We start from the raw sequence: 24,814 nt of genomic DNA on the forward strand, positions 1-24,814 counted from the left end.
ATGTCGAGTTATTTTAGATCCATTTGTTGAAGAGTCTATCTTTTCTCCATCATGTTGTTTGCTACTTTGTCAAAGACCAGATGACTACACTTACCTGGGTCTATTCCTGGGCTCTCTATTCTGTTCCATTGATTGATCTGTCTATTCTTTTGTCAATACCACACTGTCTTGATTACTGTATCTTTACAGTTAAGTCTTGATGTGGGTAGTGTCAATCCTCCAACTTTTTCTTCTAAAAAACTGTGTTGACTATTCTGAGTCTTTTGCCTCTACATATAAACTTTAGAATCAGTTTATCAATATCTACAAAATAACTTGCTGGGACTTTGATTGGGATTCCATTGAATCTATAAATCAAGTTGAAAAACACTGACATCTTGACAATATTGAATCTTCCTATCCATAAACATGGAATATCTCTCCAGTTATTTAGTTCTTCTTTTATTTCTTTCATCAGAGTCTTGTAATTTTCCTCATAAAAATCTTGTACATATATTGTTAGATTTATACCTAAGTACTTTGTTTTTGGGGGGGTGCTAATATAAATTATATTATTTTAAATTTATAATCCCACTTGTTCATTGCCAGTATATATGAAAGTTACTGACTTTTGTACATTAACCAGGTATCTTGAAATATTACTATAATTGCTTATTCATTCCAGGAGTTTTTCTGTTAATTCTCTTGCATTTTCTACATAGATGATTATGCCGTATGTGAACAAGGAAAACTTTATTTCTTCCTTCCAAATCAGTTTACCTTTTATTTCTTTTTTTTTTTTTGTCTTAGTGCATGAGTTAGGATTTCTTGTATGATGTTGAAAATGAGTGGTGAAAGAGAACATCCTTGCCTTGTTCCTGATCTTAGTGGAAAGCTTCTAGTTTCCATCATTAAGTATGATGTCAACTCTAGAGTTTTGCTTTTGTTGTGGTTGTTGTAGAAATTCTTTACCAAGTAGAGGAAATTCCTTTCCATTCCAGTTTACTGAGAGGTTTTGTTGTTGTTGTTGTTGTTTAATCATGAATGGGTGTTAGATTTTTCAAATACTTTTTGTGCACTTATTGCTATATGTGATTTTTTTCCTCGTTAGCCCACTGATGTGACAGATTACATTAACTGAATTTCAAAGGTTGAACCAGCCTTGTGTATGTGGGATAAATCCCATTTTGTCACAGTGGGTGATTTTTTTTTATATACATTGTTGGATTCAATTTGCTAATATTTTGTTGAGAATTTTTGAAGGAAAATTTCTCAGGGTACAGAATTTTAGGTGCTATTTTCTCAATACTTTAAATGTTTCACTGCACTCTCTTCTGCCTTGCATGATTTCTGAGTAAAAGTCAGATGTCGTTCTTATCTCTGCCCCTCTGTACATATGGCGTTTTTTCCCTCTAGCTTCTTCCAGGGCTTTTTCTTTGTTTTTCTGCAGTTTGCAAATGATATACTTGGTGTCGTTTTTGGGCATTTATCTTGCTTGGTGTTCTCTGAGTTTCCTGGATCTGCAGTTTGGTGTCTGGCATTAACTTGGGAAAATTCTAAGTCATTATTGTTTCAAATATTTCTTCTGTTCCTTTCTCTGATTAGCATATTAATATTAGAATATTCATGATTAATGCTATTAGCATATTAATCATAGTTGTTCTTGATTCTCTCTGATAACTCCAAGATCCCTGCCAAGTCTGGTTCTGAGGCTTGCTTTGTCTCTTCAAATTGTATTTTTTGCCTTTTAGTATGCTTTGTACATTTTTGTTAAATGTCATACATGATACACTGGGTAGAAGGAGCTACTATAAACAGGACTTTAGTAATGCGGAGATGAGAAGTGAAGGAAAGGGCAGCTTTCCATAGTCCTGTGCAGGCCTGTGCCTCTGTACTGTAAGCTTCCCCAGTGCCTCTCCCTTAAATGGGAGAGAACGGCTGGAGCAGAGTCGGTATTTCCCTTCCCCAGGTCAGTTAGGCTCTGATAAAACCCCAGCAGGTGAGCCTTTGGTGTATGCGTTTCTCTTGAGGGCAGTCCTTGTTAAGAAAAAGAGCGCTCTAGCATATTTCAAAATGTTCCTTTTCTGCCTCCCCTGTCAGAAAAACAAGGGATTTTTTTGTTTGGTTTTGTTTTAGTTTTGACATTTACTATGAAAATCGGTTTGAGTTCCTGGAGGTAAAACTCACAAAAGCATGGGAGGGTGCTCTGTGAGTGGGTCCTCCTGGAGTTTTAACTCTCAGACTTTTCCAAACCTAGGCTACAGCAGGCTGTCAATAACAGTGCAGGTTTCCCAGCCTGGTGCTGGCTCCTGGGGAGGCTTCTGCAGCAATGTATTGTGATTCTCTGTAGCTGCCTGTGACCTCACTTCTCTTGCAAATCTAAGAGCTGTGGACTTTTCAGTTTGTTCAGCTTTTTACTTCCTGTTGGGATAGAGTGACAACCTCTAAATTCCTCATATATATGAAATCAGAAATGGGAAAATGATTTCTTAATCAACAAAAATATTAAGGCTAATAGGACTTTCATCTTCTGGCCTGATTCTCCAAAAATTACCTTAAGGTTATATTCTGCAGATTCAAAGGATGAAGATTAGACAGTTATTTCTTAGAAATTATTCACTCATGTCTCAGAATCTGTGAAGTTTCATTCAGATTTTCACTGAGATTTGAGAAAAGAAGAATGTTTGAGGAAAGAAATGTCACCATCTTTAAACCAAAATTAAAACTCTAAGCCCCCACCATCTGAATGGACCCCTCCTCTTGGCCAAGGACATTCCAAAGTTAACCTGAAAAACTAGTTCAGGTCAGGATGGAAAGGGGGAGCCAGACATGCCTCATGGTATCCTTCTCCCTTCTGGAATTACTGATGGAACAGACTCTTTAAGTCTGACAAGAAAACACAATCTATTCTCTCTGAAGTCTGCTACCTGGAGGATTCATCTGCATGATAAAACCTTGGTCTCTAAAACCCCTTATCTTAACCCTTTCTATTGACATTCCTTTCTATTGACTCTAGGCATTCCTTTCTATTGACTCCAGGTCTTTAGATAATAACCAAATCCTGCAATCCACCTATGACCTGGAATCCCCCTTCCCCTACCTGCTCCCCACTCCCAGTTGTCCTGCCTTTCCAGACTGAACCAATGTTGAGTGATGTCTTATGTCTCCCTAAATTGTATAAAACCAACTTGTAGCCTTACCACCTTGGACACATGTTGTCAGGATCTCTCGAGGGCTGTGTCATGGGCCACTGGTCACACATTTTTTGGCTCAGAATAAATCTCTTCAAATATTTTACAGAGTTTGACTCTTTTCATCAGCAGTCTATTTTCCTCTTGGGCATGATGGCATTTTTAAATACTTTGTTCACTGATCTTAGATATGTCAATCTGTTAAAAATTAATCTTTTTACACCCAACACAGAAAAATCTATGTCTGAAAGTGCATGTTATTGTAATCAACAGGGGTTGAAAAATACCTGTTGAGATGCTACTGTTAATGAGATATCACACAGACTTTGAAGGTCAGTCAGTTTCAATCCAAATGTAAAGCCCAGGATAATAAAAGCCACCACTCATTTAACACAAAAGCCAGAGAGAAAAGCTACCTTCCAGAAGCCACTTGTGGAATGCATAATTCTTTCTTTCCTGCTGTTTATAGATCATTGATCAAAAATCTATGAATGACAAGACTCAACTGTAAATAATGGCAGTCTGTAGGGGAAAAGGACTTCTCTTTTAAAAGTCCCTTTAAATAAAAAGAAAAATCTATTGTTCCTTTTCTAACAGAAAGGCTTTGATGTTTTATTTAAAACAAAACAATACATCACTTCTCCACAACTAGTAACATCCTCAAAAGATCAGCAAATAAAGCAAATGGATGTATAGCTCTGAACGTGCTCACAAGAAAAGGCAGGCCTCAGAACATCCAAGACTGTGAAATATGTCCTGATATAACACACACTAACACATAGTTTCTTAGCATATAGTGGTTGAAATGAATATATTTAAAGTGCTCCTGGGAGTAACATACACTCACTGTGGTGAGATCAATAATAAGACACATACTGTCAAAGGAATGTTCAAAACCATGGTTTGGAAAATGCCTGCTATCTCGGAGCATCTTTATTTAAGACACTGGCAGGCTCTACTTCTTGACTAGTAATGCTAACAGTCATTTTAAGAAAAAGAAGTCCCAGTAAGTAGTAGCATTCATGATTTCTGTTATCAATGATTTAGGGTATAATATAAACTGTAAGTTCTGGGATACATGTGCAGAACGTGCAGGTTTGTTACATAGGTATAAATGTGTCATGGTGGTTTGCTGCACCCATCAATCCATCATCCACATTAGGTATTTCTCCTAATGCTATCCCTCCCCTTGTCACCCACCCCACGACAGGGCCTGGTGTGTAATGTTCCCCTCCCTGTGTCCATGTGTTCTCATTGTTCAATGAGAATGGGAATGCTTCCAGCTTTTGCCCATTCACTATGATATTGGCTGTGGGTTTGTCATAAATAGCTCTTATTATTTCCAGATACATTCAATCAATACCTCGTTTATTGAGAGTTTTCAGCATGATGGGGTGAATTTTATCAAAGGTCTTTTCTGCATCTACTGAGATAATCATGTGGTTTTTGTCATTGGCTCTGTTTATGTGATGGATTACATTTATTGTTTTGAGTATATTGAACCAGCCTTGCATCCTAGGGATGAAGCTGACTTGATTGTGGTGGATAAGCTTTTTGATGTGCTGCTGGATTCGGTTTGCCAGTATTTTATCAAGGATTTTTGCAGTGATGTTCATCAGGGATATTGGCCTGAAATTTTCTTTTTTTGTCGTGTCTCTGCCAGGTTTTGATATCAGGATGATGCTGACCTCATAAAATAAGTTAGAGAGGAGTCCCTCTTTTTCTATTGTTTGGAATCGTTTCAGAAGGAATGGTACCAGCTCCTCTTTGTACCTCCGGTAGAATTCGGCTGTGAATCCGTCTGGTCCTGGGCTTTTTTTGGTTGGTGGGCTATTAATTATTGCCTCAACTTCAGAACTTGTTATTGGTCTATTCAGGGATTTAAATTCTTCCTGGTTTAGTCTAGGGAGGGTGCATGTGTCCAGTAATTTATCAATTTCTTCTAGATTTTCTAATTTATTTGCATAGAGGTGTTTATAGTATTCTCTGAGGGTAGTTTGTATTTCTGTGGGATCAGTGGTGATATCTCCTTTATATTTTTTTTATTGTTTCCACTTGATTCTTTTCTCTTTTCTTCTTTATTAGTCTAGCTAGTGATCTATCTATTTTGTTAATCTTTTCAAAAAACCAGCTCCTGGATTCATTGATTTTTTAAACGGTTTTTTTGTGTCTCTATCTCCTTCAGTTCTGTTCTGATCTTAGTTATTTCCTGTCTTCTGCTAGCTTTTGAATTTGTTTGCTCTTGCTTCTCTAGTTCTTTTAATTGTGATGTTAGGGTGTCAATTTTAGATCTTTTCCACTTTCTCCTGTGGGCATTTAGTGCTATAAATTTCCCTCTACACACTGCTTTGAATGTGTCCCAGAGATTCTGGTACATTGTGTCTTTGTTCTCATTGGTTTCAAATAACTTATTTATTTCTGCCTTAATTGTGTTATTTACCCAGTAGTCATTCAGGAGCAGGTTGTTCAGTTTCCACGTAGTTGTGTGGCTTTGAGTGAATTTCTTAATCCTGAGTTCTAATTTGATTGCACTGTGGTCTGAGAGACTGTTACGATTTCCATTCTTTTGCATTTGCTGAGGAGCGCTTTACTTCCAATTATGTGGTCAATTTTAGAGTAAGTGCGATGTGGTGCTGAGAAGAATGTATATTCTGTTGATTTGGGGTGGAGAGTTCTGTAGATGTCTATTAGGTCCAATTGGTCCAGAGCTGAGTTCAAGTCCTGAATATCCTTGTTAATTTTCTGTCTCGTTGATCTGTCTAATATTGACAGTGGGGTGTTAAAGTTCCCACTATTATTGTGTGGGAGTCCAAGTCTCTTTGTGTAGGTCTCTAAGAACTTGCTTTGTAAATCTGGGTGCTCCTGTATTGGGTGCATATATATTTAGGATAGTTAGCCCTTCCCTTCTTCTTGTTGCATTGATCCCTTATACCATTATGTAATGCCCTTGTCTTTTGCGATCTTTGTTGGTTTAAAGTTTTTTATCAGAGACTAGGATTGCAACCCCTGCTTTTTTTTGCTTTCCATTTGCTTAGTAAATATTCCTCCATCCCTTTATTTTGAGCCTATGTGTGTCTTTGCATGTGAGATGGATCTCCTGAATACCCGCACACTGATAGGTCTTGACTCTTTATCCAATTTGCCAGTCTAATTGGTGTATTTAGCCCATTTACATTTAAGGTTAATATTGTTATATGTGAATTTGATCCTGTCATTATGATGCTAGCTGGTTATTTTGCCTGTTAGTTGATGCAGTTTCTTCACAGTGTCGATGGTCTTTACAATTTGGTATGTTTTTGTAGTGCCTGGTACCGGTTGCTCCTTTCCATACTCAGTGCTTCCTTCAGGAGCTCTTGTAAGGCAGGCCTCGTGGTGACAAAATGTCTCAGCATTTGCTTGTCTGTAAAGGATTTTATTTCTCCTTCACTTATGAAGCTTAGTTTGGCTGGATATGAAATTCTGGGTTGAAAATTCTTTTCTTTAAGAATGTTGAGGCCGGGTGCGGTGGCTCACGCCTGTAATCCCAGCACTTTGGGAGGCCAAGACGGGTGGATCACGAGGTCAGGAGATCGAGACCATACTGGCTAACATGGTGAAACCCCGTCTCTACTAAAAATACAAAAAATTAGCTGGGCGCGGTGGCAGGCGCCTGTAGTCCCAGCTACTCGGGAGGCTGAGGCAGGAGAATGGCGTGAACCCAGCAGGCGGAGCTTGCAGTGAGCTGAGGTCGTGCCACTGCACTCCAGCCTGGGTGACAGAGTGAGACTCCAACTCAAAAAAAAAAAAAAAAGAATGTTGAATACTGGCCCCCACCCTCTTCTGGCTTGTAGGGTTTCTGCAGAGATATCCACTGTTAGTCCGATGGGCTTCCCTTTGTGGGTAACCTGACCTTTCTCTCTGGCTGCCCTTAACATTTTTTCCTTTATTTCAACTTTTGTGAATCTGAAGATTACGTGTCTTGGAGTTGCTCTTCTCGAGGAGTATCTTTGTGATGTTCTCTGTATTTGTTGAATTTGAATGTCATCCTGTCTTGCTAGGTTGGGGAAGTTCTCCTGGATAATATCCTGAAGAGTGTTTTCCAACTTGGTTCCATTCTCCCCGTCACTTTCAGGGACACCAATAAAATGTAGGTTTGGTCTTTTCACATAGTCTCATATTTCTTGCAGGCTTTGTTTGTTCCTTTTCATTCTTTTTTCTCTAATCTTGTCTTCACGCTTTATTTCATTAAGTTGATCTTCAATCTCTGATATCCTTTCTTCTGCCTGATCAATTCAGCTGTTGATACTTGTGTGTGCTTCACAAAGTTCTTGTGCTGTGTTTTTCAGCTCCATCAGGTCATTTATGTTCTTCTCTAAACTGGTTATTCTAGTTAGCAATTCCTCTAACCTTTTTTCAAGGTTCTTAGCTTCCTTGCATTGGGTTAGAACAGGCTCCTTTAGCTTGGTGAAGTTTGTTATTACCCACTTTCTGAAGCCTACTTCTGTCAATTTGTCAAACTCATTCTCTGCCAGTTTTGTTCTCTTGCTGGCAAGGAGTTGTGATCCTTTGGAGGAGAAGAGGCGTTCTGGTTTTTGGAATTTTCAGCCTTTTTGCACTGGTTTTTCCTCATCTTTGTGGATTTATCTACCTTTGGTCTTTGATGTTGGTGACCTTCGGATGGGGTTTTCATGTAGAAGTCCTTTTTGTTGATGTTGATGCTATTCCTTTCTGTTTGTTAGTTTTCCTTCTAACAGTCAGGCCCTTTGCTTCAGGTCTGCTGGAGTTGGTTGGAGGTCCACTCCAGCCCCCGTTTGCCTGGATATCACCAGCGGAGGCTGCAGAACAGCAAAGATTGCTGCCTGTTTCTTCCTCTGGAAGTTTCATCCCAGAGGGGCACCTGCCCGATGCCAAGCGGAGATCTCCTGTATGAGGTGTCTGTCGACCCCTGCTGGGAGGTGTCTCCCAGTCAGGAGGCTTGGGGGTCAGCGACCCACTTGAGGAGGCAGTCTGTCCCTTAGCAGAGCTCAAGTGCTTTGCTGGGAGATCTGCTGCTGTCTTCAGAGCTGGCAGGCAGGAACATTTAAGTCTGCTGAAGCTGCACCCACAGCCACCCCTTCCCTGAGGTGCTCTGTTCCAGGGAGATGAGAGTTTTATCTATAAAGCCCCTCACTGGGGCTGCTGCCTTTCTTTCAGAGATGCCCTCCCCAGAGAGGAGGAATCTAGAAAGGCAGTCTGGCTACAGTGGCTTTACCGAGCTGTGGTGGGCTCCACCCAGTTTGAACTTCCAGGTGGCTTTGTTTACACTGTGAGGGGAAAACCACCTACTCAGTCCTCAGTAATGGCAGATGCCCCTCCCCTCACCAAGCTTGAGTGTCCCAGGTGGACTTCAGACTGCTGTGCTGGCAGTGAGAATTTCAAGCCAGTAGATCTTAGCTTGCTGGGCTCCGTGGGGGTGGGATCTGCTGAGCTACACAATTTGTCTCCCTGGCTTCATCCCCTTTTCCAGGGGAGTGAATGGTTCTGTCTTGCTGGCATTCCAGACGCCACTAGGATATGAAAAAAAAAACTCCTGCAGCTAGCTCAGTGTCTGCCCAAATGGCCGCCCAGTTTTGTGCTTAAAACCCAGGGCCCCAGTGGTGTAGGCACCTAAGGGAATCTCCTGGTCTGTGGGTTGCACAGACGATGGGAAAAGTGTAGTATCCGGGTTGGAGTGCACCATTACTCATGGCACAGTCCCTCAAGGCTTCCCTTGGCAAGGGGAAGGAGTACCTGGACCCCTTGCACTTCCCAGGTGAAGTGACATCCCATCCTGTTTTGGCTCACCCTCCATGGGCTGCACCCACTGTCTAACCAGTCCCAATGAGATGAGCTGGGTACCTCAGTTGGAAATGCAGAAAACACTTGCCTTCTGCATTGATCTCGCTGGGAACTGCAGATCAGAGTTGTTCCTATTTGGCCATCTTGCTAGGCACCCCACAATGCTTTAGTTTTAAATCTTCAATGGAATTTCGGTTGTTATTGATTAATGCAAATTCACCTTAAAATTTTTATTGTTTTAGTGAAACACTACAAATCTTAAATTATATAAAACAATGACGTCTGTTGAATTCTGGGTTTGAGAACCTATTTATCTCAGTAAGACACATGAATCAAAAGTATTAAAAAGGGAATTGTATGATATTTGGCTAAAGTGACATAATGATCCAATAATTCCGTCATGGTATCCACAGCTTCATTAATAATTAACTCAAAGAATTTAGTTAAGAAGGATGCATTTTACAAACACAGATATACAACTTTGCCATGTATCCAATATACCTTAGACAACTCCATCCCTGGCCCACACTGGTTGCACGGAACACAATTTCCAGACCAATCCCTGAATTCTTGTTGTCTACAGTCTCCAGTTTCACAAGTCACTTTACATGACTGAAAAAAAAAATTTAACAAAATGTTATCTTAAAGTATGTTAAACATATTTTTTTGCAAGAAAGGAACAATATTTTCAATATTAGTCACATAATCACTGAATGTAAATATCAGTTCAAGTCAATTCAATGTTCACATTAGGAAGAAAACACACTTTCTGAATAAGTCAGTGGAACAACTACATCAATAAGCCAAATTCTTCTCTGTATTCCAGAGACTACTCATTGATTCTCTAAACAGGGTATCCCATTTTCTTGGAATTAACTGCTATCCTCCTCAGATACCCTTCTGGGACTCAAGATACGATATGACTTAGGAGCTGTTCTCTTCTCTAAGTAAGAAGAGACTTAAAAAAAAACAGGTATGACTTTGTTTGATGTCTTTGACTTTCTTTGATATGACCCAAGGTCCTTTTGCTACCAGAAAAAAATCTGAATTAAAAAAATTTTTAATCCAAGAAATATACACATATTCAAGTATATATATACTTATATTCAAGTATATATAAACATATTCAAGTATAATGAATTAAATAAATTGAATAATTAGTGTAGCCACAAGAGTATAGCCACAAGAACTTTGCAATTATCGTTTAGACTTATCTGCCTTGTGGTTTTGATGGGGAAGTTTCAACCCTTTTCAACTGAACTACATTTCCTTAGAGGCTGTCTTTCAAATAATAATTTCTAAGAATCAGGACACCAGTAAAATTCTTGGTGATGATGATAAAAATGGCAGTAGTGGCCCAACTCTCGGGACTCTTCGAAGTAGAAGTGCCATCAAAATCTGAGCTTATGCCTTTACTGATTAACACTGAGCCACTGCCTGGGACCTAACAGTATGCTTTGGTTCACAGAATAGGACTTAAATGGAAAATTTATACTTAGGCAAAAACAAAGGTTATTTGCCATTTTCCAAAATATAGCTTTTCTCTCTTATTTTTTCTGAAAACAACAAGTTCTTCTTGTATGATATCATCCTAGAAAAATATGTTTATCTGCTTAACGGACAGTATTTCATGAGTAATGTTGGTATTAGCAGCATCACAGAACTGGTGAAGACGTTTGGTCCAACCTCTTATCCTAAGCAAGAATGCCCTGAATAGTGCTACTGATGCAGTTCTGTTTTCCTTAATAATAAAATTAAAATAATAATAATAATAATAATAAATAATAATAATAAATAAAATAATAAAAAATAATAAAAAAGCTGAAAATCTTAGGAGGAACTGGGGCAACAGACCCTGCTGTTCTGTCTAATGCTTACCACACAGTTGAGCACAGGATATTGTTTTTGATGCATATAATTCTGTACAAACCTCCTCCACCTTGAAGCAGGAATATCTGTGAAGATATCTAACAACCTCTTTAAGGTCAAAGGTTTAACACCTAGGGCAAGCAGGAGGAAGAATTCAAGGTGAGGTTTGAGACTAGAAAATTCTTTGAGGCAGACAGGCACAGTGGCTGAGGCCTGTAATCCTAGCACCTTGGGAGGCCAAGGTGGGCAGATCATGAGGTCAAGAGATTGAGACCATCTTGGCCAACATGGTGAAACCTTGTCTCTATTAAAAATACAAAAATTAGCTAGGTGTGGTGGTGTGCACCTGTAGTCCCAGCTACTTGCAAGGGCTGAGGCAGGAGAATCACTTGAACCCAGGAAGCGGAGGTTGCAGTGAGCCAAGATTGCACCACTGCACTCCAGCCTGGTGACAAAGCAAGACTTTGTCTCAAAAAAAAAAAAAAAAAAGAAAGAAAATTTTTTAAGGCTATAAAGATTCTTGCCTCAAGTCCTCCTCAACTCCCAATCTTGGAGGAGTTTACTTATTTATAAGGGGTAGGAGCTTCCCTTCCACCAGAGAGAGACTGTAAAGAGAAAGAAATTACACAATCTTCCTCTTAGACCATTATTCAATGTTTAACAGCCTCCAATTACAGCAGGGAAGCTCTCCTACATTCACCTGAATCCCATTTTGTCTTTATTTTTTTATTTTTATTTATCTATTTATTTATTTCTGAGACAAAGTCTCGCTCTGTTGCCCAGGCTAGCGTGCAGTGGCATGATCTCAGCTCACTGCAACCTCCGCCTCCCATGTTCAAGCGATTCTCCTACCTCAGCCTCCCAAGTAGCTAGGATTACAGGTGCGCACCACCACGCCCAGGTAATTTTTGTATTTTTAGTAACGATGAGGTCTCACCATGTTGGCCAAGCTGGTATTGAACTCCTCACCTCAAATGATCCACCTGCCTCGGCCTCCCAAAGTGCTGGGATTACAAGCATGAGCCACAGCATCCAGCCTAACTTTGTCTTTCAAGAAAACTTTGCATACTGTCTTCAGTGTAAATCTTTCTTTATATATCTGTTGATCATTATTTTATCTCTAGATTAAATAAATTTTGTTCTTTTGAACACGTTCATAAATCTCTTGTCAAACTTTCAAATATTAAAATTTTCCGTCTGTGTTTCATGCTTTTTGGAACCAAGAAGAATATAAACAACTATATACAATAATAACTTTTAAAAATCTATTCTAAATTATTCATAAACTGTGTAGGTCATGGGCTCCAAATTAGAATGTATGGTCTTTTAGCTTCTAGAATATGTTACAAGAGATACATGCCTATAAAGGCAAAATAGTGTCATCCTCATAATGCCACAAGTAACACTGCAATTTTATGACTTCACCTACATTTAAATAAGATAATTTCAACAATTGTTACAAATATCATGAATGAGCAGCAATCTTTCACTTATTAATTACATGCGAAAATAATAAAATGCCATTTGAAAGAGATAAAAACATAATATTGGATCAGAAATAGAAAATAATTTTGGGCCGGGCATGGTGGTTCACGCCTGTTAATCCCAGCACTTTGGGAGGCCGAAGCAGGAGGATCACCTGAGGTCAGGAATTCGAGACCAGCCTGGACAACATGGTGAAACCCCATCTCTACTAAAAATACAAAAATTAGCTGGGAGTGGTGGTGGGTGCCTGTAATCCCAGTGACTCGGGAGGCTGAGGCAGGAGAATCGTTTGAACCTGGGAGGCAGAGGTTACAGTGAGCCAAGACTGCACCACTGCACTCCAGCCTGGACAAAAGAGCAAGACTCTGTCTCAAAAAAAAATAAAAAATAAAATGATTTTGGTACTCCTACTACTTATTAGTACATGAATTCTTTCACCACATTCTTATGAAAGAAAAAAGGAGTTTACTTACCAAATAGCCTAGTAATACTAAAAGAGTGAAAAACGTTTTCTCTTGTTCTAGTAGCACTTTTAAAGCCATCTTTCTTATCAAATGTATTTATTGTTGGAGAGTTCTAAATAAAAGATAGAAAGGAAGATGCAGTTAATATTAAAAACATCAGTGACTGTGCTTTGTTTACTATATAATATTTACCACTTACTATATAGACTAGGTAATAAATATTATTTGTGTTTTAAAAGCAACCACCTTTAAAAAAGAAAAAAGACAAATATGTAATTCTTTTATAACTCATATTATGAGAATTGAAGCTCTGTTTACCTATACATTATATGCAAAACTCTTACAGGCTCTGAGTTCCCAGGCTATACCTGCCTTTATTGATATTTTCTACCCGTGTCTCTACAGCAGCCAATCTACTTCACTCAGCATGAAATTCTATGCAAACAGTGACTATATAAACCTCCCATTTATATGGGTTTAGACAATGCCAACAGGGTAATGATAGTGATAAAATAACAAGTATGTGCCAGGTACTATTTTCAGCATGCTAACTCACTTAATCCTCACAACTACTCTAGAAGGTAGATTCTATCATTATTCCCATTTTAGTGATGGGGAAACAGACTCGGAGAGGGCTAAGTGACCTGCCCAAGGTCACATTGCTAGTAAGAGGCACAGCTGGATGCAAACCCAGGTGGAGCATCTTTTTCTACAGCTACTGTGTCACATACGCCCTGACAGACAATGTGCTATTAAATGAAGACGCTAGGCTTGTATCTTGACAACTTCGTTTTCGCTAAGAAGCAGACAGATAACATTTCGCATTTATGAATTCTTTCCCAAACCAGAATAGTGCAAAGTATGTATGGCAGAAAAATAAGCATTCATCTTAAAACATCTAAAAGTCATTGATGAGTGATGAAATCACAGGCACTAACCTAACATTTCAATAAAAGATAAACCAAGCCTCTTTATCTTAACCAGGAATGATCTAAAATGTAGAACCAAATCTGGCTGTTTTTTACAGATCCACACATGTCCAGAGAAGAGATCAAAAAGAAAAAGCGAAGCCTCATCTGGCTGCTCCATGAGGTAGAGAAACAGCAGTTCGGTTTCCTTTAAAGTTGAAGTTTCCAAACCTAACAGATCCCAAGTGGATCATCTGACTTAGAAAGAAACCAGAGCACAGAACCAGAACCATGGGCAAAGAGCTCAAGAAAAACAACAACAACAACAAAGGAGGCAGAGGGGGCAGAGCTGCCTCCGCTGCAGGCTGAGCAGCTATCAAGGGTGAGCGACGGTTACCCCGGAAGTGGCTGAACCCAGACGAACCACGTCCACTGCCTGGGCAGGTCACATTGCCAGGGCAATGAAAAATCATTTAGCTTTGTTGAGTGAATGACCCATGTGAAGTGAATTCAAACAGCTTTTTTCACTTTTCCAGCTACTTGGTCATAACTTTTTTTCCTGCTGGCATATCTCAAAATCATCCAGCAATTACCCAACCATGCAACTTACTGCTTGTGTAGACACAGGGTTAGGGTGAGAAGATAAAAATCACATTCTTTGAAGCACATGCTTCAGGTTATTTCTTTCACGATACGATCTTAAATTTTTAAAAATGTATTAAGTTCTAAAAGTAAAAAGTGTGCAATTTAGGTGGAATTAAAACTAATAAGAAAAAACAGGTATAATGCCAAAGCATTTACACAAAATATGAGACAAAGAAATTGACAAGTCAATCAGCACATACTATATTCGAGCAATTAGTTTGGATAGAATCGTCTAGTGGGATGCTACACTAACTACTGAAAAAGGCAGACAAATTGTGAAGCATTTCTTAACATTGTCACTTTGATGCTACACATCCATAAGGAGACAAAAATAGAACCCATCTCACAGGGGCATTGTGACGACTAACTGGGCTAACACAAAGTGCTGAGCCCAGCGCCCAGAGCAGTTGCTGATGCTGTTACTGCTGCTGTTGTTATTGAGACCACCACTTATGAGCTGTGCAACCTGGGATAAGTTACTTAACCCTGAGTCTCAGTTTCCTCATCTCTAAATGGGGCAGAATGATAGTACCTACCTCCTGAAATTGCTGTGAGGAATGAGTTTCACAGCTGTAAAGCACTTTCAGGAGAATTAGCTGATGTAAACCGTTTCTGGCACATGATAAGTGCTATAGAAGTGTTAGCAACTACTATTGTCCTTCATGTTAATGACATTATTACTGAGAATCAAGTGATCCCTTAGGATGTGACAGTCCTTGAAGACTGTAATCCATCGGACAAATAGGAGGCATCTAGGCGGCCGCAGTCAAGTGGCAGCAGCTTTCTAGCCATCGGGACCCAGGAGCCTGCAGAAGGCATCTGAAGACTAAGAATCCACTAAGAGTTTGAACCAAGCATTTATAATGTTGAGTATTTTGCTAATGCTTTAAAAAAGGATAGCTTTTTTTCCTTTCTACCACACTTTAAAGGAGACATTTATTCCCATATGATGGAAGAGAAAACTGAAGGTCAAAGGAAACAAATACTAGAACCAGTGGAAATCAAATCCAGTTCATGCCTGGTAACTCCACAACAGGGCTCCTCAGCATCCCGCCATGCTGACCTAGGGTTGTGTCCTAACCCATCACCAGCATCCAATGACTCCTGCCATTCGGGACAGCAGGGCTACCTCAACAAAACTGATGAGAGACACATAATGCAGTAATACATTTAATCATGTATTTATTTATTCAACAAACATTAGTTAAACGGTCATTAGGTGCCTGAAAGGAGGCAGGACTAGGCTAGAAGACACAACTTGTTCCTTCAAGGGAGCTCACAGCTTGGCCAAGGTAGTGATCTCCAAAACACCTTTTGACATAGCCTGGCCTAGGAGTATTTTAGAAATAAACAATTTAGCTGGTGGAGGGTTATAAGTGTGACCTTGAATTTCCTGGAGTGGAATGAAATTCCTTATGAAATTCTTTGGCATTCATAAAAAGAAGGAAAATTTAATGAAATAGCTTAAGCGTTTAAGTAATAATATTTAAAATAAAAATAAGGCAATCAAAAGGTTATTTATTAAAATTATTTTTAAATTCTGGACATTCAAGTTCTGGCCCAAAGATAGAAAAATGCTTTTATATGCCTCAGTGTTCTATTTATTTGGGGATGATTTAGCAAGCACAAGCCATACAAATAACTGAGATTATGTACCATGGGTCTGGCTGCTGGGGTTTTTATAGTTTGCCAAAACCTCCAGTCTCCACAGCATCTGTAACAGTCTAGCATGCATTTCTTGGAGGACATGTACAGAGAAACTGGCCCCACATAAGCACTAGGGAGAAGGCTAATGATGCCTGGTTTACTGTATTCCACAAGCATGAAATGTTGGCCTCACTATCTGCTATTCAACAACGATACGCAGCTTGGCAGTATCAGGAGCATGCAAAGAAGAAGGGACACAAACCCCAAGTGCAGAGTGGGGAAACATGCTGTTCAGCTGCACACAGAGTGGCTGCTTCTCAAAGCTGCTCAGCCTGCTCATTTGAGTGAATGGTAACTAACACGGATGTGTCCTAATTGGCCTCCCTCTAAGATAAATCCAATAGGTGTTATAATGCACACCCCTTGTGCCTTCTTGCCCAAAATCATGAACACCTGTGCTAGCGTGTCACCACGCAGAGACAGAGGAGCACTGCCGGGGAAGAGCAGCTCCAGGCTTCATCTCTGATTGGCTGGGCGGACCCCTGGATCTCAAACCACAGTGACTGCTTCCACCAGCAGGTCCCTCAACTGTCCTTTCCTCTACAATGCCTGCCCCCAGCCTGTCACAGATCTTCTGGAATCCCCTTAAATCTGCAACAGTTTCTCTTCTTTCTGCTTCCACAGCACCCTGGACTTCCACTCACTGCATAATTACCTGGTTACTTTTCTCTCTTTCTAGCCTTTTTGTTGCATCTGGTCAACATTTCTTTTCTTTTTTTTTTTTTTTTGAGACGGAGTCTTGCTCTGTCGCCCAGGCTGGAGTGCAATGGCGTGATCTTAGCTCACTGCAAGCTCCGCCTCCCGGGTTCACGCCATTCTCCTACCTCAGCCTCCCGAGTAGCTGGGACTACAGGTGCCTGCCACCGTGCCTGGCTAATTTTTTTGTATTTTTAGTAGAGATGGGGTTTCGCCATGGTCTTGATCTCCTGACCTCGTGATCCGCCCGCCTTGGCCTCCCAAAGTGCTGGGATTACAGGCATGAGCCACCACGCCCGGCTACATTTATTTTCTTTAGTCATTGCAGCACTTAATCTTTAAAATTTGCTTTCAATATTAAAAATGAAAAATGTTCTTAAAAGATTAGACGGTCTGACAGCCCTGAGTCCCGCATCAAGGCAATATGAGCTAGAGCTAATGATCAGTTGTCCCTTACATGGGAAGACATATCCTTTAATGCACTAGTCTCCACCACTCCCCACTGTCACATTGGGCTCCCTTCCCTCATTTTATCACCAACCCAGCCACTGGAGTTGACCACCAATCAAATAAGGTTTGAGGGCTTAATGACAAGAGTTGTGATTTCACTATAGAACTGTAACTCACAATATGTGCCCAATGCATGCTAAATCGAGAGAGAAATTCATTAACTAGGGATAACAGTTTACTTCTCAGAGTTCTAAGGGAGAAAATAGTATATGTGGAAAAATATGAGCAAATATAACCTGAGGTTGAAATGCAAGTCACTGTAGTAGAACAAATCCAGGTCAGAACCCCATTTCTTGAAGGTAGTGCTCTAATATAGACAAGAATCACTAAAGAGGAAGAATGGTGATAATTAGAAAGAAAATTACACTATAATCAGTAGCCTGTCTGAGAATCATCTATATTTTTGATGGTGTAAATGACCAAAACATATGTGCTTTGTAATAATTCTAATAATCTGGATACTCTTTTTTTCAGAATAAATTATTTAATTTTCTTTTTTTCCTATCTCTTGAAAGCTATTTATTATCAAACAGATGCAGTGCATGCAATTAGTAACAGTTTTCATCTAAAAAACTGTATTCACACTATGTAATGAAGCTATATTCAACCCATACATTTTTCTAATATGTAATAAGATGAAACATTTTTAAAAGTTGATATTAAACTGGCAGTTTTACAATTTATAAATCAGCATTGAAATAAAGCCAATGCTATAAATACAGCCTTTGACATTTTAATGGCACAACATAATCACAAATGACTTAGAAATACTACCAGTCCCACATGCAAAGAGAATAAAACATTAATTAGAAATTTAGAGTAATGCTATTTCCAAACAAAACAATAACCCCCGGCTTCTAGCTATTCTGTATCTTAGCCTTCAATCTCACTATATTCTGAAAATCATTCTTCTTACATAGTAGAGTTGGCAGACCTCTTTGTAGCCTAGGAACTCACAAAGGTGTGCTGTGATTAGAATATACATATTGTTATTGGCTGGGAAATCAGAATGGTTTCTCTTTTTCAAATTATAAGGTATTTTCTACTAAAAACCCTAAAAGCTTAAAAATTTTCTGCTGCCAAATACAGTATCTCCAATTCTCCCAAAGTTCAAAACAGTAAGGCCTCTATTAGGCTAATTTTTTTTTTTTTTTTAATAAAACTTAACCTAGATCCAGCAATCTCATTACTGGGTATCTACCCAGGAGAAAAGAAGTCATTATGCAAAAGAGATACTTGCACACGCATGTTTATAGCAGCACAATTCGTAGTTTCAAAAATATGTAACCAGCCCAAATGCCCATAAATCAACGAGTGGCTAAAAAAACTGTGGTATATATAGATGATGGAATACTATTCATCCATAAAAAGGAATGAATTAATGGCATTCACAGCAACCTGGATGGGATTGGAGACTATTATTCAAAGTGAAGTAACTCAGGAATGGAAAACCAAATATCGTATGTTCTTACTCATAAGTGGGAGCTAAGCTATGAGGATGCAAAGGCATAAAAATGATACAATGGACTTTGGGGACTTGTGGGGAAAGGGTGGAGGGGGGTGAGGGATAAAAGGCTACAAATCGGGTTCAGCATATACTGTTCAGGTGATGGGTGCACCAAAATCTCACACATCACCGCTAAGAAATTTACTCATGCAACCAAATACCACCTGTTCCCCAAAACCCTATGGATATAAAGAAAAAATACATAAAAATAAAAACAACAACAACAAAAATAACCTAGTGCGGGGTTTTCTGACACTAATTCTTTTTATTTCTCTAAGTTGTACATTTTATCATCTTTGTGTTAGGAAAATCACTGTCAGAATTCTCAAAATGTTCAGTCAACAAGCATATTGTAACTAATGTGCTTTTCCCAAAATTTATGAATGTTTCTCTACCCTGAAATGCAAATGGCACAACGGTAGCATCAGGGACTAAGGGGACCTCAAACATCTACACATTCTTTCTTACAAGAAGTGTGCATACCCATCTCTCAAACACAGCTGTTTAAATTTTTATTTTAGAAGGAAGTCTGGATAGATTCCAAAACTACTCTTTACACCATTTGTAGTGTTCTTCTCCAGTGTAAGTAGCCCCTATTATGTCCCAGTTTCCACATATGTGACCAATCCAAGCTGACCAAAGAGCTGTTAAATAACATTCAGTCTTCAGATACACAAGTTCCTTTGTCTTCTGTAATTGCTGACGGGTAGTTGTTCCCTTTTTAAAACCCAGGTTTTAAAACTTCAGTTTAAAAGGTAAATAAAGGTACATATTATGTGACATGTGGACCAGAAGATAACCCATAACTGTTTAAACATCTTACTTTTAAATGTAAACATTTTAGACACATAAAATACCAAAAACTCACTACTCAATCACTAAATCATGAAAAAAAAATTATGTTCATACCCACTTTAATTTTCTTTTTCTTCACCTAGAGGGTTACTTTATCATTTTTTTTTTTTGGTCCAACATTTTTAGCCACTGGAGTGATGAAAATTAAATCCACAATGAACTATTACGGCCTACTTATTTGAATGTCTAAAATACAACATCTGGTCACACCATTGTTGGTGAAGATTTGGAGCATTCGAACTCTCATACACTGTTACTAGAAATGAAAGTGTAAAAACCACTTTGGAAAACAATTTGGACATTTCTTAAAATGTTAAGCATACACCTTTAATATCACCTAGACATTCTTCTCCCAGTATTTTGGAAAGTAAACTTTCGTACAAAAAGTTGCACATGAATGTTCACAGCAGTTTTATATATAATAGCTAAAAACTGAAAACAACCATGTGTCCATAAACTAGTCAAGAAATAAACAAGTTATGGTGCATGCAATGGAATACTAGTCAGCAATAAAAATGATTTAACTTTTGATACCTGTAATAATGTGGATGAATCTCAAAATAATTATTGTGAGTGAAAGAAGCCAGACCCCTCCTCCCAGAATGACATACTGTACGATTACATTTATATGAAATTCTAGAAAATGCAAACTAATACATAATGACAAAGCAGATCAGAGGTTGTCAGGGGCTTGAAGAAGGCAAGGAAATATGGAAGAAAGGGATTACAACGAGTTGTAAGGAAACTTTAGGGTGTGTTTTATGTGTTCACCATCAGGATTGTGTTGGCAGTTTCACAGTATGTCAAAACTTACCTAATTATAAATTTAAATATATGCCACTTACTATATGCCAATCAATCTCACTAAGGGTGTTAGTTTTGTTGAATTTCAGTTGACATGTAATAATTGTAATATTTATCGGAGACAGTGATATTTTAATATATGTATACAATGTGTAATGATCAAATCAGGGTAATTCACATATGCATCATCCCAAATCTTTATTACTTATTTATTTATTTATTTATTTATTTTTTGAGACGGAGCCTCGCACTGTCGCCCAGGCTGGAGTGCAGTGGCGCAATCTTGGCTCACTGCAAGCCCCGCCTCCTGGGTTCACCCATTCTCTTGCCTCAGCCTCCCGAGCAGCTGGGACTACAGGTGCCCGCCACCACACCTGGCTAATTTTTTTGTATTTGTAGTAGGGACGCGGTTTCACCATGTTAGCCAGGATGGTCTTGATCTCCTGACCTCCTGATCCGCCCGCCTCGGCCTCCCAAAGTGCTGGGATTACAGGCATGAGCCACCACGCCCGGCCAACCCTGTGAATATTTAATAATCAGCTGCCACAAGACAAATATATTTAACTGTTTAACTGTTCCCTGGCTCTTTTATCACATAGGCAGCTGTCAATGTATTTACTGGGGGTGTGTTTTATTCAAGTGGGCATTCATATTCAATCTGTAGTCAACACAAATAGAACATGTTGGCCTTTTCCAGACTTTTTAATGCTTGACTTTAAATGTTGATTCATCAGTTTTAAAAGGGCTTTGGCTTTTTTCACGTACTAAAGATGCCTGGAGTTTTTGTTTGAATCGTGTTAATTTTTGAGGGGTAGAATTGGCCACAGGGGATTGAGTTAAGCATAGGTTCAGAGATTGCAATAGGTGAAAAAAAAGACTCAAATTCTTTTTATGAATGTTAGCAGAATTCCTTACTTATGTTTAAAAAGTCCCCAACATGCCCTAAATTCATGTAACAGAGCTATGACTAGGAAATTAATACATTAAAGACAGCATGTGACATTACATGTCGCAATCCATTTTCCACTATAAAATATATGTAAAAAGCCTATTATCATCTGAAGTTAAAAAAAATGTTCTGTGCTTTTAAAAAATCTCTTTTACAGTGAGCAATGTTCCTTATTCAGCCTTCTGGATAGAAAAGGCACATCGACAGCCAGGAGTGCTGGCTCACGCCTGTATTTTGGGAGCCACTTTGGGAGGCCGAGGCACGCGGATCATGCGGTCAGGAGATCGAGACCATCCTGGCTAACACGGTGAAATCCCGTCTCTACTAAAAATACAAAAAATTAGCCGGGTGTGGTAGCGGACGCCTGTAGTCCCAGCTACTCAGGAGGCTGAGGCGGGAAAATGGTGTGAACCCGGGAAGTGGAGCTTGCAGTGAGCAGAGCGCCACTGCACTCCAGCCTGGGTGACAGAGCGAGACTCCGTGTCAAAAAAAAAAAAAAAAAAAAAGAAGAAAAAAAAGAAAAGGCACATCAACATTGCAATTTCCAGTGCATAATGCTCTTCATGTGTCCATAACTGCATATTCAAGATCCAGCCTGGACTCAGAGTTGTAAGACACACTCGGCCAAAGAAACAAATAACTTTCATGATTGTTCTGAAAATACTAACACCATCTCTCAGAGTTAGCACTTACTATGGAAAAAAGTTTCCTAAAGTCAATAAAGCCATGTGGCTTTGGTAATAAAGTAGGTGTGGTAAGACATTTTCATAGATTAAAAAGTAAAGAACAGAGTTCATGATAATGCTTCATGCATTGATGCCAAGGCTATATTTTCCAAATGAAAATGCATTTCTATGTTTTGTTTTACTTTCAGAACAATTTGATAAATGTTATGCAAAGAAGCTTTCTTTTTAAGTACTCACATCTCTGTGAATGTCAAAAATTGTCTTCCACACTAGGACTCAATTCTCACCCCTCCAGTTCTATACCTTTCAATTAGATAATAAGCACTGCCTGGAATTTTTAAGACTACCTGAAAGCAGTGTTGGCAAAAACGCCTAAGGTGAAACTGCACCACAGAAAACGTACTGAGTAAATCCTTAAGTAACGCAATGTAATCCTCCCTTTTGCATCTAATATCTGATCATGAAATGACAACACTAAGAAATATCGTTTGCGTGAGGTATGTTTAACAATAACCGTTTCCTGTTTACATAAAGAAATTGTTTTCTTTTGTAGTCAAAGAAACTGTCATCGGAGTAAAAACTACGTCTTCATACATATCTTGGGTTAAACTGTTTCAGTTAAAAGAAACACTGAACAAAGGTGATGATTTTGTATGCAAATTGAGTCCTTTATTAAAATGCAAAAAAATGACATGGATTTCTTACAATAGTGAACGGAGACTGGATGACTGGTGCACTACCGTCAAAACAGGTCACAGAATTTTGATCCGCCAAACTTGATCTCCAGGAGTGTATCAGCCAAATTTCTGTTCCATGAGATGGCATTACACGCATTATTGTAAGAGCTGGCTTTCTCACTCTCTAAATCTATCACAGGCTCTACTCATCAATACACTAATAATTCCTGCTGAACTCTAAGGAACTCTTTCCCACAGAAGGAATATACCCTGGGCCGCTCACAGACAACGCTCTCCCGCCGCCGGCGCTGGCCCGGGATGCGGCCCCGAGACGCCTGCAGCCGCGCTCTGGCTCAGGGGACCTCCGCAGGACGCGGGCGGGCGCCGGGGCCGGGTCGGGCTTGGGCAGAGTGACAGGCTCCCAGTCGTGAGCTTCACAAGCAAATCTATTTACAATATCCCGGATAGGAGTCCAGGTCGCGTCGCTCGCACCGCCCGCGGGGACCCGGCGTGAATTCACACGCTCCCCTCCCACCGCCTTGCCGCCTGTCACGGTCCCGGGACCCGGTCAGCCCCTCCGGGGGTTCCTTTCGCCGCGCAGTACTCCGCCCGTGAGCAGCCCCCGCCTGCGCTCCTCCCTCCCTCGGGCGGCCGCCTCCTCTCCCGGATCCCACCCAGCGGGGATCCACCAGAGCGAGGGCTGAAGACCTCGCGGGACGCCGCGCGCCCGGGACAGCGACGCACCTACCTTCCCAGCCACCTGGGAGGCTGCAGGTCCGGGCCGGAGCCCGCGGCTCAGGGGCGCGCGGAGTCGTCCTGGTTAAGGCGCAGGGCGCGGGGTTGCATGGGGGTCCAGTCCAGCGTGCACGCCCTGCACCTCCCCGCGCAGGGCTCCGCGCTCTCCCGTAGCCCGGCAACGGCCGCCACCCCGGAGCCCCGCCCACTAGCAGCCCCGCCCAAGGCACCGCCCACCCGGGCCCCGCCCTCACCGCAGACCTCGCCGTGGCTCCGCCCCCATCCAGAGCCCCGCCCCCATCCCCCACTGCGTCGCGGCTACTGAAGCGGATGAGTGTGAGGCTGATTGGGGGCTTGGGGATGGGGGACCGGAGACCACCAAGAACATGGCTGTGTTGGGTGACTTTCCTTCAGAGCAGAGAGGGAGGCTTCCTTTCCGCCCGGGTGTTCCCCACCTTTCAGCCTTTCCCGCGTGGGTCCGCATCCCACCCGGAGGGGATACGGCGGCCAGGTCTGCGCTGCTGCGCCTGAGCTCAGATCGGCGGAGGTAGCAGACCTCGGCTCCCCAGCCGGCAGGGACTCGCCGGTGAGCGTTCCCACGGACGCCTCCCGGGGAAGCCCGAGTTCGCCTCCTACAGGCCGGGAAGCACTCGCCCCGAGACCACCGCACCCTCTCATTGGAAGGGCGTCTGCACCACAGCTGTAGCTCCAGCGCATGCGAGGCGGGGCCGGGGCCAGGGCCTCACTGGGCAGTTTTGCTGAAAGGGTTAAGAGAATCGCGTCTGTAACAAAATACTTTTCCAGCAGTAGAATGCTGTAAAAGTGCAAGCAGTATTGTTCTATTCGTTCACCCAAGATACTGTGCATGACTTTGGTACCAAGGCATCCACCGTTTCTCACGTGTTGGTTTTGACTTCCCGACTCAACTGCACTGTTTGGATGGACCCAAGTCCCTGTTTCTTTTCTATACCCCAAGGACCACTGGAGCCCCTCCATCAATATTTGTTGAATGAATGAGTGAATAGGTTGTTGTATTTAATTGCCCAAAAGCACAGCTTGTGATCCCAAGCTTCCAACAGCGTAGCACTATACTAGGTACTTGTGAACAATGTTAAAAATACTATCATTCCCGATGTCACATCTTGATAGAGGTTGTATATTTCAAATCTAACACATCCAGAATATAGATCACAATAACGACTTATTGGTAAACGATTTCCAAACGATGTATATTATCTCATTTGAACCTCAAGGCAAGTGTGTGCTTCCCTGTCCCATCTCCCAGCGGCTACCTGATCAGACTCCACCCCTCAGTGCACATCACTACCATATTCATTCCCACATCCTGCTG

General features: G+C 40.7%; 1 protein-coding gene across 1 annotated transcript in view; it reads right to left on the reverse strand.

Annotated features, from left to right (window-relative positions):
* TNFRSF19 (TNF receptor superfamily member 19) overlaps positions 1-23,594 on the reverse strand; it is a 93,069-nt gene extending 69,475 nt beyond the window's left edge. Inside the window, exons 1-3 of the mRNA XM_032150657.2 lie at positions 23,477-23,594; positions 12,794-12,896; positions 9,468-9,578 (exon numbers count right to left, since the gene is read on the reverse strand). Coding sequence (XP_032006548.1) covers positions 9,468-9,578; positions 12,794-12,862 — 180 coding nt within the window. The 5' untranslated portion in view covers positions 12,863-12,896; positions 23,477-23,594. The remainder of the gene's footprint in view (positions 1-9,467; positions 9,579-12,793; positions 12,897-23,476) is intronic.
* Between the last annotated feature and the right edge of the window lie 1,220 nt (positions 23,595-24,814).

Source organism: Hylobates moloch, unplaced genomic scaffold (genome assembly GCF_009828535.3).
Source record: "Hylobates moloch isolate HMO894 unplaced genomic scaffold, HMol_V3 SCAFFOLD_4, whole genome shotgun sequence".
In the NCBI taxonomy this organism is placed as follows: Eukaryota; Metazoa; Chordata; class Mammalia; order Primates; family Hylobatidae; genus Hylobates; species Hylobates moloch.